The following is a 14,304-nucleotide window of genomic DNA, read 5'->3' as shown; positions in this document are numbered from 1 at the left end:
CCTAAGACTATCACCTTATCTGTCCTTTTTTAAATTTCCCTAGTTTTCCTTTTTAATGTGATGAGCGGCCAGTGTGGAGGCAGTAGGTGATGGGTCAACTTTTTACAGGATTTGTTTTAATATGTGCTTTTGTATAACCCAGGTTTGTGATGTAACTACTTTACACACCTTTTTTTATAGGCCTCCTTGGAAGGTGACTTTAATCAACAAGAATAAACAAAGGTAAGCTAGGTTGCCTTTTATATAAATCAATGTTGACCCTTTCAGTTGTTGTGGAGAGGTCTGTGCAAGCTGAGGCAAGAGATTTGATTTCCATCCATTAATAGAGCAGTTAATATCACGTGAGTTCTAATTTGTATTAATTATTATGTTGTGCCTGCTTCCTCCTCTCCATCCTGGGATGACGCTGAGCAGAGTAGGAAAGGCTCTGGGTACATCATGGTAGGTGAGCCTTTTTTCTACAAGTTCAGGCCTGCCTGGTTAAAGCATACTAAAGATGAGAAGAGCACGCATGCTGGAGATACAAATTCAAATGTTCTCATAGGTTCCTAGAAGTAGTCATTACTGAACACCATAAAAGATGTCCAAACAGGAATTTATAAGCGATATATAGAGGGAGTTATTGCTGGTATGCTTCTGAAAATCCTGGCCACCTGACCTTAATCCCTTGAGTTGCATAGTCCAAAATGATATGCAGGCCAGGAGTTTGGATTACACTGGCTGCTTATTTGGCATTACACAAAGTATAGAAGGTTGTGGTGGCTGGTGGTGGTATGCAGGCCAAGAGTTTGGTCTACACTTGCTGCTTACTTGACACTGCACAAAGTATAGAAGGTTGTGGTGGTTAGTTGATTGTTGGTGGTGGTATGCAGGCCAAGAGTTTGGTCTACACCTGCTACTTATTTGGCATTACACAAAGTATAGAAGGTTGTGGTGGTTGTTGGTGGTATGCAGGCCAAGAGTTTGTGCAGTGTCAAGTAAGCAGCAAATGTAGACCAAAGTAAAGAAGGCTGCTTATTTGGTATTGCACAAAGTATAGAAGGTTGTGGTGGTTGTTGGTTATGAATTTGGTGGTGGTATGCAGGCCAAGTGTTTTAGTCTACACTTGCTGCTTACTTGACAATGTGCAAAAGTATATAATGATGTGGTGGTTGGTTGGTTGGTTGGCTGTTGGTGGTATTCAGACCAGGAGTTCGGACTATACTGGCTGCTTATTTGGCATTGCACAAAGTATAGAAGGCTATGGTGGTTGTTGGTGGTTAGTTGGTGGTTAGTTGGTTTGTTGTTGGTGGTATGCAGGCCAAGAGTTTGGTCTACACCTGCTACTTATTTGGCATTACACAAAGTATAGAAGGTTGTGGTGGTTGTTGGTGGTATGCAGGCCAAGAGTTTGTGCAGTGTCAAGTAAGCAGCAAATGTAGACCAAACTCTTGGCCTGCATACCACCAACAGCCACCACAACCGTCTATACTTTGTGCAGTGTCAAGTAAGCAGCAAATGTAGACCAAAGTATAGAAGGCTGCTTATTTGTCATTGCACAAAGTATAGAAGGTTGTGGTGGTTGTTGGTTATGAATTTGGTGGTGGTATGCAGGCCAAGTGTTTTACTCTATACTTGCTGCTTACTTGACAATGTGCAAAAGTATATAATGATGTGGTGGTTGGTTGGTTGGCTGTTGGTGGTATTCAGGCCAGGAGTTCGGACTACACTGGCTGCTTATTTGGCATTGCACAAAGTATAGAAGGCTGTGGTGGTTGTTGGTGGTTAGTTGGTTTGTTGTTGGTGGTATGCAGGCCAAGAGTGTAGTCTACATTTGCTGCTTACTTGACACTGCACAAAGTATAGAAGGTTGTGGCGGTGGTTGGTTGTCTGTTGATGGTATGTAGGCCAGGAGTTCAGACTACATTGGCTGCTTATTTGGCATTGCACGAAGTATAGAAGGCATTGGTGGTTGTTGGTGGTATGCAGGCCAAATGTTTAGTCTACACATGCTGCATACTTGACACTGCACAAAGTCTATAATGTGGTTGTGGTTGGTTGTCTGTTGATGGCATGTAGACCAGGAGTTCAGACTACACTGGCTGCTTACTTGACACTGCACAAAGTATAGAAGGTTGTGGTGGTTGTTGGTTGTCTGATGGTATGTAGGCCAGGCATTCAGACTACACTGGCTGCTTATTTGGCATTACATAAAATATAGAAGGCTGTGGTGGCTGTTGGTGGTGGTATGCAAGCCAAGAGTTTGGTCTACACTTGCTGCATACTTGACATTGCGCAAAGTATATATAATGTTCTGGTGGTTGGTTGGCTGTTGGTGGTATGCAGGCCAGGAGTTTGGACTACACTAGCTGCTTACTTGGCATTGCACAAAGTATAGAAGGTGGTGGTGGTTGGTTGGTTGGTGTTTGGCTGCCTAAACCTGCATATGAAGTGATTTTATGTACTTGCTTCCTAGGCTTCTTCATTCCTAATAGTTCAGTATAGACTTTATTATACTTTTACTAAGCCCTGGGGAAGGGGGCCCTTTAAAACCTATGCTTATTAATTCGGGACCTAACTGGAATAGGACTGTTTTGATTTTTGTAAATACTCTATATTATATCGTCTTTCAATGTAAAATACAAATATTAACCTGACCTACTGATAACTACATACAGTCGTAATAACTGCAGGAATGGTAAATGTCCTTTTTGGTCTTTGCAGGTCTCCTAAAAAGAGAAGAGATGTAATTGGGTTGAATGGAGATGGTCAAGGAAATGCTTCATTCTCAGAAGGAACCGTCAGTCACACCATCAACAACACAGGCACAGATTTCAAGCCTTACACCTATAAGGATAAGATCGTCCGTGAAAGAATGGTCCTATCTAACCTCAGACATTTCACAGAATATCGGATCGACATCCACGCCTGCAACCACGCAGCAGACACGGTTGGGTGCAGCGCTGCAACTTTTGTATTTGCTAGAACAATGCCAGACCGTAAGTAATTTTTTTTTTCTTTTTATCAGTAATGTTAATTAAAATTAATAAGATATATAATTTAAAAATATACAAATGTGTTTCCAAATCAGATTTGTATAATGTGAAATAGTATGTCAATTAAAATTAATACAAGATATAATATTTCACATTATACAATCATTTTGTTATGAAAAAAAAAAAAAAAAGAAAAGAAAAAAGAAAAAAAAAAAAAAAATATATATATATATAAAATGTTTTTTGTGTGTGTGAAAACTCTTCATGGTAAATAATCAAAAAGATAAAAATCTGATTAGAACTCCCCTGACCAATATATTGGTATAAAAATGATACATTTTATATATTATAACTTGATTACTTGCAACTTAAGTACCAAGGACTCCTCCACTCATTACACTCATTTAAGGGACCTTGAGGTTTGTTTTGGGGATTTTTACCAAAAATCCTTCATGGGACATTTAAAATAAACAGGTGGCTCTGAGTTAAAACAGTATAAATGATGCCTTTGCAAGATGGCTATATGTATCACTAAAAAATAAATAAATTAAAAATATCATCATGGCTCATGGAGACACTTAGGCTATGTTCACACTAGCCTTGTTTTCAAGCGGCAGAAAGGCATTTGGGAAGCATTTTTACCTCTTCCCAAACGCATCGGACAATTCTGCCCATTGCAGCACATGGTGCTGATCTAACGGGAGCGGTAGCGTCGCGGCGTGGCAAAACGGACGCCTCTGGTCGAGTCAGGAGGCATTGAAGCCTCCTATTCTAGCCTATGGTGCGGTTGCGGGGCGTTTGCAGAGCGGTAGCACCATTCAAACTTCATTATAGGCGTTTGTGGGGCGTTTTTAATGCTCGGCAAACGTCTAGCAACCGCCACTGACCTGCGCATGCGTAGCGTTAAAAAACGCTTCACAAACGCTGGACCAACGCTTGCCAAACGCTATAGAGTCATTTGGCAAGAGTTGGTAAAACAGTCAAGTGTGAACGAGCCCTTACTGAGGTTGGTCAGCTAGGGGTGAATATAGCAGCTTGCTGGTCGTCTTTCTGCTCATAGATATGAGGATGACCATCCGATCTGGCCAAAATTAGACAGTTATCAAATACCTATAGACATAACTCCCAACTGATATTTGGAGGGACTATCCTTTTGTTGAAAAATTTAATTCTCCTTCCCTCATGCAGCCTTGGTTGTCCTTCTTCCTTCTTTTTTTTTTTTTAATTTTTTTTGGGTCTGATGTATACCTCCCTATATAAAATATACTATTTTACTTGCAAAATTGTTACTACATTTTTTTAAATCCAACCTCCTATATTACTAAATTTTTGTTATTTTGAAAAAAAAAATAGAAAACGGTGATAGAAAAGTCATTTGTTGGGTTGCGCTTATCATTTTCCGCATATTAAATCTTTGCGGGTTATGTAAATGAGGCCATGGTAGGTACATGCCTACATACTGTGTGCTAAAAGGTGTGTCTCTTAATCATTTTCAGACTGTTCAGAGGTATGCTGTAGGTATTGTTTTGCAATAAAAAGCAGTGCTGTAGGTCTGCATACCCCACCTTATTTACATGGGTTCATTGATGGATTAAATTGATCACAGCCCATTAATAGGCCTGTTGATTGCACCCATGGCAGGACCACATATTTTATACATGTAGAAAGGCTGTTGTATTTACTATGGCCTGTTAGTTGTAGTTCAATCAGCCCTCAGAAATGCATAATTTATAGGTTATATGACTACAGGTCCCATGATCCTCTGCTGTCAGAAGAACTGGATCCTCTCTGCTGAGATGTAGCAGTCCCATTACCAGTTATCAGCTGCACTTTCCTTACATTGTTATAACGTGGAGACAGGAGAACCAGTAATTGTCAACTGTATTCACACATCAGAGGACATGGGTGCAGCCCCCAGCACGTGTCCATGGGGGCACCCCCCCAGCAGCAGGGCTGTAGATAAGGGGGTACCACCAGTCATCCTGTACGGGGCCCAGGCCAGCAGGGGGGCCCAGGCAGCTAGATGAATTGGATGTGGGCAGGGAGGATGATCTGCAAGGCATGTGGGGGGGGGGTTACTGGAATCGATTCTTCTCCTCTCCCTCCCAGTTTCTACAGAGATAGCCGTACAGGGAATCGGTTCCAGTAATTACCCCCCCCCCCCCGGTCCCATCTCCCTCCAGTGCTGCTGGCTTCCCTCCTCTGCTTCCCTTCGGCAGCTTCAAGCACACAATAGGATCTTTCAGGATGGAGAGTGGAGGAAGGGTCTGGTAAGGAATGAACGGTACCTATCACTCACTGTGTTCATTCATAACTGAAGTATTGTAAACGTTTTTCTTTTTTGGAGGGGGCCCTGTCAGGTCAGCTGTATGGGGCCCCATGGTTTTTAACAGCAGCCCTGCCCAGCAGCGTCCGTGGGTGCAGCCCTAGCAGCGTCCATTGTTGCAGGAGAAAAATTACCTGTTTGCTAAATTTTATAACAAAAACTTAGGGAAAATGTTTTTATTTTTTTGGAGGAGGTCCTGTCAGGTCAGCTGTATGGGGCCCCATGTTTTTTAACAGCAGGCCTGCCCAGCACGCGTCCGTGGGTGCGGCCCCCAGCACGCGTCCGTGGTTGCGGCCCCCAGCACGCGTCCATGGGTGCAGCCAAAAAATTGCCTGTTTGCAAAATTTTATAACAGAAACATAGGGGAAAAAATTTTATTATATTTTTTTTCAAATTTTTTGGTCTTTTTTTCCATTTGTTTAGCAAAAAGCAAAAAAAAACAAGTAGTGAGTAAATATCACCAGAAGAAAGCTCTATATGTCTCAAAATGGTGATACAAATTTCTTTTGGGTACAGTGTTGCATGACCGCATAATTGTCATTCACAGTGCGAGAGCGCTGAAAATTGGCCTGGGCAGGAATGGGGTAAATGTGGCTAAGTGGGAAAATAACGATCTATTTATTTTGGGGGGGGGTTTTTTGGTGGGGGGGGGTTCTTTCTTTTTTTCTTCTTCTTCGGTATGGTGAACTAGACATGTCCACAGAATATCGCTAGACCGCTAACCACATTTTTCCCTCTCTAGCTCATGCCGACAACATTGCTGGTAATATATCATGGCATTCTGCTGGACACAACACCATCTTTATGAAGTGGGAGGAGCCACCCAATCCGAATGCATTAATCCTGAAATATGAGATCAAGTACAAGAGTGAAAATGAAGTAAGTCGCCCGGCTTTGATTCGGAGAAATTGGTTCTGGGTGGGAAATTTTTTTTGTATAGAAATTTCATGGTTATGTTCATTCGACTGTCCATCTTTTACATATTCTACATCTTCTTATTACGGTTTCCTAAATTCCTTTTAAATAAAAAAAAAAAAATTTTTAAATGTTATTCCTTTCACAGATTTGTACATTTTTCATTGTCCTCACATATAACCCAGCTTCTCCGTCCTCTGGATAGGATGCAGTTCATATAGATTTTTGTTGTCCCCTTTGTTGGGGGTGGGGATGGGGGGCTCAGTGTGTAGCCATCAAAATTATTTTTTTTTCCTCCGAGAAATTGGTGCAGGAACACTCCCTTTCCTACCACCCCTTGTATCCACCTCCTACCCACCTCTGAGCACCATCCCTTGGGTCCACCTTCTACCCACCTCTGAGCACCATCCCTTGTATCCACCTCCTACCCACCTCTGAGCACCATCCCTTGGGTCCACCCCCTACCCACTTCTGAGCACCATTCCTTGGGTCCACCTCCTACCCACCTCTGAGCACAATCCCTTGGGTCCACTCCCTACTAACCTCTGAGCACCATTCCTTGTTTCCACCTTCTACCCACCACTGAGCACCATCCCTTGTTTCCACCTTCTACCCACCACTGAGCACCATCCCTTGGGTCCACCCCCTACCCACCTCTGAGCACCATCCCTTGGGTCCACTCCCAACCCACCTCTGAGCACCATCCCTTGGGTCCACTCCCTACCCACCTCTGAACACCATCCCTTGTATCCACCTCCTACCCACCTCTGAGCACCAGAACCAGTATCAATTTGTGGTGCTAAGTAAATTGTATGGAATTTGTTAATGATAACAAGAAAAGCAGTAAAATACCCCCATCAGCAACAATAGATTCTTTCCCAGTAACAGTCGGTCCCCCAAGCAACAATGGACCACCTGCAACAAAATAACGCCCAGCAAAAACAGATCTCCCTGCAGCCAGCATCAATGGACCCTCCAGCAGTGAGCAGCAATAAATCCTCCCACAACAGTTGATCCCTCCTGGCAACAATTGACTCCCAGCCAGGGGCGGACTGACAACTCATGGGGCCCCCAGGCAATAGGGGATCATGGGGCCCCTGTGTCCTTGCCCAAACTCAAAAATGCCTATGAAAAAGGTACCAGGGGCATCTCATGGGGCCCCCTACTGACCCCGGGCCCTCTGGCAGTGCCTGAGTTTCCAAATGGTCAGTCCCTGCCCCCAGCAAAGTAAGACCCACCCCCAGGAATAATACCCCCCTAGCAGTAATAGATCCCCCCTAGCAGTAATAGATCCCCCTGCAGCCAGCATCAATAGACCCTGCAGCACACTCCAGTACTCCTTGCCATTACATACATTGCGTTCCCCCCCTCCCGAGTTCCCATTGAAAAGCAATGTTGGTGTCTAGAAGAGATATTAGTTTCAAGCGATTTTTTTTTTTTTTTTTTTTTTTTTTTTTCTTTTGATGCAATCTAAGCATTAAGCCGGCCATTCACGGGTCGAATTCTGAAAGAATCTTCTTTTGAAAATCTTGTCTAAGAATTTTCTTTCGAATTTCACACCATTAGTGGGTCACAAATGTCCGATTTTCATGTGACCATCAAATTTGAGTGCTCGGACATGTTGGAAATTTTTAAAAAGGAATTAATTTCGAATCCAGGATGGGAGAATCGTGTGAGAAATGTAATCGAAAAAGAAATGAGCGTGAGCTGTGACCTGGAAAGAAAAGAAAATTTATTGGCCACGAAAATTCTTTTCTGTAGCAACAGGAGGTGAAATTGAAGGCTGGGTTGGTTGAATTTTGAAATAAAAATGATGGCACCATCAGGTTACAAAATGCACGAAATTTCCGATTTTCGGAAGAAAATTCGTTCGGAATTCGACCCATGCATTACACAAGTGACAGAAATTGTTTACAGTAATGCATTAGTTTTCAAAGTATGATTATTAATCTACTTTCACACAGATCTATGGCATTTCTAACATGACGTGACTCAAAAACCTCACCAGAAATGCTCCACGGGGGGTGTTTTGGTGCGTTTTCCATTTATTTCAATGGGGAGGAGCACTAAGAAATGCACCAAGCAACGGGACACGCAACGCATCAGTTTGAAGAGTCCCGTAGTACTCCTACTCCATGGTCACGTGGGAGAAAAATGGATCAGTGTGAAGCTTAGTAGTAGTGGTAGCAGCGTGAATTTGGGTAGGTAGGTGGGAATTTTGGGTAGGTAGGTGGGAAGTTTGGTAGATAGTTGGGTTGGTAGGTGGGAAGTTTGGTAGATAGTTGGGTTGGTAGGTGGGAAGTTGGGTGAGAAGTTGGGTAGGTAGGTGGGAAGTTGGGTAGGTAGGTGGGAAGTTGGGTAGGTAGGTGGGAAGTTGGGTAGGTAGGTGGGAAGTTGGGTAGGTAGGTGGGAAGTTGGGTTGGTAGGTGGGAAGTTGGGTAGATAGTTGGGTTGGTAGGTGGGAAGTTGGGTAGATAGTTGGGTTGGTAGGTGGGAAGTTGGGTAGATAGTTGGGTTGGTAGGTGGGAAGTTGGGTAGATAGTTGGGTTGGTAGGTGGGAAGTTGGGTAGATAGTTGGGTTGGTAGGTGGGAAGTTGGGTAGATAGTTGGGTTGGTAGGTGGGAAGTTGGGTAGATAATTGGGTTGGTAGGTGGGAAATTGGGTAGATAGTTGGGTTGGTAGGTGGGAAGTTGGGTAGATAGTTGGGTTGGTAGGTGGGAAGTTGGGTAGATAGTTGGGTTGGTAGGTGGGAAGTTGGGTAGATAGTTGGGGAGGTAGGTGGGAAGTTGGGGAGGTAGGTGGGAAGTTGGGTAGATAGTTGGGGAGGTGGGTGGGAAGTTGGGTAGATAGTTGGGGAGGTGGGTGGGAAGTTGGGTAGATAGTTGGGTTGGTAGGTGGGAAGTTGGGTAGGTGGGAAGTTGGGTAGGTGGGAAGTTGGGTATACAGTTGGGTAGGTAGGTAATTGGGTGCAGGTTTGGGACAAGGGGAGGGCAGGAGGGGAGGCTGTTCTGGGCGAAGAGGTTATATGGATGGGGGCGCTAGTGAGCCGATTCTGATGCAAGGCATTTTGATAAGCCAATGACTACAGCTGGGGGTTGCACCCCCTAAACTGGCATATAATGAAGGCTGGGGTGGGGCGGGGGTTGGGTGCACAGTTTTTGGCTTCTGTCCATGGGCACTGGATGACCTTGCCCCAGCACTGTTTGGGTTGGTAGGTGAGTAATTGGGTGGAACCTAGTAGTATTGTGTACTAGAATTCTGATATTTGTACATGTTGCAAACCTCCATTTCCAGGAGCATATAATTAAACCTCAGGTTATAGATTGATATTCAACATTTTTTTCATCTGTACAAATTATTACTTGTTTTGTTGTGTTTTTTTTGTTTTGGGTTTTTTCTGTTTTTCTTTTTTTTTTTTTTTTTTGCATTTTTTGTTTATTTTTTGTTTACTTTTTTTTTTTTTCTTTTTAGGAAGGTCCATCAACTGTGGTATGCGTTTCCCGGCAGAAGTTCAAAAAGTACAAGGGGGTCTACATCAACGTGGCACAGCCTGGCAACTATTCTGCTCGGATAAGAGTGACGTCCTTGGCGGGCAATGGGTCGTGGACAGAGCCCATCGTCTTCTCGGTCCGGCTTCCAGGTAAGTTTGCTCCTTTGGAAGGCACGTAGGATTGTAACGGACCACATTTTGTGGGAGCATTGTAAAAAAAAATGTATTTTGTCAAACATGGTTTGTTTTACTTGGTTATGTTCCTGCGTTGCGGTGTGCATGAGCTTCGGGAACATGGCAGCTGCTGGTTCTGGCATGTTTTCAGAGGCAGAGGATCCAGGGCTCTCCTGGCCTTCTCAAGTCTCTGAACAAGAGGAAGCGGCATCCAACGTCCCATCTGGCCCGCTTGTGCCCCGGATGACGGGCCCTGAAGTTTGGAAATGGATGTGGCCCCTTTTTTCGGGGTTTTTTTTTTTTTTTTTTCCTGTCCTATTGGACTTCTGTCCTGGAGACAGTCTTGCAGTTTTCCTGGCTCCTCTCCTGGGCTCAAATGTCCTCCTCTGATTTCACGGCAGACTGTGAGCTTCTCACCATGTGCAGTAGAAGATGCAGCCCCCCTGAGCCCCATCCAGATCCAGGATGTCCACGAGAGCCTCGGTTTTCCGGGGACTCTCACTCCTGATTGGCAGCTGCTCTTGCCACTGTCAATTAGAGCCAATGGGGAGAGGCGGGAGTGAGGCCAAGCCATAGCTTTGTGTGTGAATGGACAATGCAGAGCCAGGGCTCGGGAGCACACCTGCTTGGGTACCCCCAGCTAGCTGCTTGCTGTGGTGGGGCTCTATGTGAAAAAGGGGACCTGAGAAGTGGAGGATCCGGGCTCTATGTGAAAAAGTAATTGCCCCCTAAACCTCCTGCTGTATAGCCCAAGCATGCTTGAGCCTGAGGCCATGGGCTGAGCGCCGGACATTCTCCTTCAGGACATTCTGGTAGAGCGCAGAATTCCGGGTTCCATCCATTATGGAAAGTCGTCCAGATCCTGAAGATGCAAAGAGCCCTAGACCATCACCCTACCACCTCCGCCGCCATGTCTCACTGTTGGTATGATGTTCTTTTTTGGTTTTACTTCCAATGTAACGTGACGCACACCTTCCAAAAAGTTCAACTTTGGTCTCATCAGTCCACAGAATATTTGCTCAAAAGTCTTGGAGGTAATCAAGATGTGTTTTGGCCAATTTGAGAAAAGCCTTTGTTTTTCTACTTTGTTTTTTTAGTCAGCAGCGGCTTCCTCCTTGGAACTCTCCCATGGAGGCCATTTTTTTTTTTAATTTAATTTTTTAATTTAATTTTTTTTAAATTTTTTTTAAATTTTTTTTTTTTTTCCCTTAAATTATTCAGATCATAAGGATTACATTTTATTAGGTGTGACAAATATGCAAAAAAAACCCACTGCATGTTTACACCCCCCCCCCCCACGTCTGGGCTATGAGTGTCACGCAGACGCAGAGTGACATTGTCGTGGCCCAGCCAAACAAGTGGTCAAAAAGTCCGAAACCAAAAGGAAAAGCGGGTGAAGATGGAGGTGCCAGTGACACCACAACACTGGAGGGGATCTCTTGACAGCCAAGTCTGTCAAAGTATGTTGTTCATACTAGTAAATTATGGCATGAAACTCCCAGGGGGCATTTTTTTTTTGTAAGTTGTTGGTTTCATTCCATGTTAGAGTTGTCACCAGAACAGGTGTCCCCATTAGTAGATTTACCTTCATTTCCTGTTCTGGTGACAACTGTAAAAAAAATGGTTTCAATTTCCCATCATTTTCTTTCCCAGGGGAAATCAACCGTGAATCTTTCCGGTGAGGACAGAGCTCTATCCAAGATCAATTTTTTTTTATTTTTTTAAATTAGCTTGAATACATTTTATTACTAATACCCCTTTAGTGTGTGTAAAGCTTAAAAAAAATCCATTATGACTATATTTTTATGTGAATTAATATTTTTGCTGAACATACTGCAAATTATTTATTGCTCCATTAAATGTAGTTTTTGGATGGCTCGTCCCACTGGTGGAGACCCAATGCTGTGTTTTGTTGACTGTTTGTATTTCATTTTATGTACATTTTGTTATGAGAAATTTTAAGGTAAACAAGATGCAGTTGATTTTATTTCCGCAGAGAAAGAAACCTCGGAGACTTTATATATGCTGCTCAAAGTCATGCCGATCATCCTCCTGCTGATCATCGCCTGCCTGGCCGCCATTATCTTCTTCTACAACAAGAAGGGGTGAGTCTGTCTTCCATCCATGTGATGGTCCTGGTCCTCCAGAATAATGGGCCGACCCAAAGTAAGGGAAGACGCGGGCCACGGCCAGATTCCAAAAGTCAGTTGCGCAGCTTTTACATGATGGAAAAAAACACTCAAATATAATGGCAGTGGTTTGGAATGTATCAGACCACATGGAAGAAAAATATATTTGAAATACTACAATTTTGGCCATTCTCTGTTGAAATGTGTTTTTTATTACAAAATATATGAAAAATATTTTTAAAAATGTTTTTTAAATATATTCTTCAGATTTTTTTAAACATATTTTCACATGTATTTGTAAATGCATTTCAAAAATGTAGATTTTTCTTTTTAAAGACGTACAGTATATTTGAAAATGTATTTTTAAAAATATTTTGTAATATATTTTTTAATAAAAACGCGCGCATATATATATATATATATATATATATATATATATATATATATATATATATATATATATATATATATATATATATATATATATGTATGTGTGTGTGTGTGTGTGTGTGTGTGTATATATATATATATATATATATATATATATATATATGTGACAGACTGATATATATACACACACACATTATATTTATATATATATATATATATATATATTTATTATGTGTGTGTGAATATCAGTCTATCTATAATGTGTACCGTATTTTTCGCGGTATAAGACGCACCTGACCATAAGACGCACCTAGGTTTTAGAGGCAGAAAACAGGAAAAAAAAAATTCTGAACTAATGGACTGCAGACACAGTACAGGAGATGACCAGAGACTGCGGACAGTACAGATGACTGCTGACCTTTGGGGAGGTGGGGAGCGGGTACCTGAATTTGACAGGTACCCGCTCTTCCGCAGAGTTTTTTTTTTTATCTTACCTGTTCCTCGATCCAGCCACGCGCTGTCTTCCCGGCTTCTGTAATGGCGCTCGGCATGACAGCCGGGTGCCCAGTGCGCATGAGCGAGAAGCACTTGCGCTTTGTGATTGGTCCGGCGGCTTCTGGGATCTGTCATGTGTCCCAGGTACCGCCTTACTATTCACAAAAAGCACCGCTTCTCGCGCATGCGCACTTGGCACTCGGCTGTCATGCCCACACTACAGAAGCCGGAAGACAGCGCGCCGCTGGATAGAGGAACAGGTAAGGTCCCGCTGCAGAGCTGAGCGGCCGGCCCGGTATTCTGACACGGCCGCGGTGGAAATACCGGACCGGCCGCTCCATATTCGCCTTATAAGACGCACTGACATTTCCCCCCCAGTTTTGGGGAAGAAAAAGTGCGTCTTATACGGCGAAAAATACGGTATGTATTTTGAAATGCATTTTTACTACAAAATATATGAAAAATATATCTTTAAAAATAAATTTTCAAATATACTGTATGTCTTTTAAAAATACAAATCTGCATTTTTGGAATGCATTTTCAAAGTTATGTAAAATAAATGTTAAGATGACACTTTTTTCATGTTAAAAAAAATCTGAAGACTATATTTAAAAAATATATTTTTAAAAATATTTTTTCATATATTTTGTAATAAAAACGCTTTTCAACAGCAGTGTGTGTATGTGTGTGTGTATGTATGTGTGTAGGTATGTGTGTGTATATATATATATATATATATATATATATATATATATATATATATATATATATATATATATATATATATATATATATATATATATATCAGGGGCGGACTGACCACTCATGGGGCCCCCGGGCAATAGGGGATCATGGGGCCCCTGTGTCCTTGCCCAAACTCAAAAAAGCCTATGAAAAAAGTACCAGGGGTATGTCATGGGGCCCCCTACTGACCCCGGGCCCTTGGGCAGTGCCCGAGTTTCCAAATGGTCAGTCCGCCCCTGATATAGATAGATAGATAAATGTATGTGTGTGTGTATATATATATATATATATATATATATATATATATATATATATATATATATATATATATATATATATATATATATATATATATATATATATATATATATATATATATATATAATTTTTTTTTTTTTTAAATATATTGAATACGGCCAAAATTGTAGTATTTCAAAGAAGAATATTTTTAAAATATATTTCAAATATATTTTTCTTCTTCCATGTGGGTTAGGAAGGAAAGCTAACTCCTAATTGGCTGCATGCGTGCCACTCAGCTGTTGTTGTTTTTTTTTTTATTTTCTTCAATTAATGGGTGTTTCCCATTAATGCCCGAGTTTCCAAATGGTCAGTCCACCCCTGAGATTATATATATATATATATATATATATATATATATATATATAT

At 42.1% G+C, this 14,304-nt stretch overlaps 1 protein-coding gene and 1 non-coding gene across 2 annotated transcripts in view; both read left to right on the top strand.

Annotated features, from left to right (window-relative positions):
* Positions 1-14,304, top strand: part of INSRR (insulin receptor related receptor) — an 88,881-nt gene that overhangs the window by 62,856 nt on the left and 11,721 nt on the right. The window contains exons 12-16 of the mRNA XM_089656901.1: positions 181-222; positions 2,704-2,978; positions 6,044-6,180; positions 9,688-9,856; positions 11,877-11,985. Coding sequence (XP_089513027.1) covers positions 181-222; positions 2,704-2,978; positions 6,044-6,180; positions 9,688-9,856; positions 11,877-11,985 — 732 coding nt within the window. The remainder of the gene's footprint in view (positions 1-180; positions 223-2,703; positions 2,979-6,043; positions 6,181-9,687; positions 9,857-11,876; positions 11,986-14,304) is intronic.
* LOC149441774 (small nucleolar RNA snR85) lies at positions 13,615-13,774 on the top strand. The gene has a single exon (XR_016307298.1). It is a non-coding gene; the product is annotated as a small nucleolar RNA snR85 (small nucleolar RNA).

Source organism: Staurois parvus, unplaced genomic scaffold (assembly GCF_062004578.1).
Source record: "Staurois parvus isolate SC_StPar_1 unplaced genomic scaffold, SC_StPar_1.0 ptg000948l, whole genome shotgun sequence".
Lineage (NCBI taxonomy): Eukaryota > Metazoa > Chordata > Amphibia > Anura > Ranidae > Staurois > Staurois parvus.
This window is presented reverse-complemented; position numbering and strand designations above follow the sequence as displayed.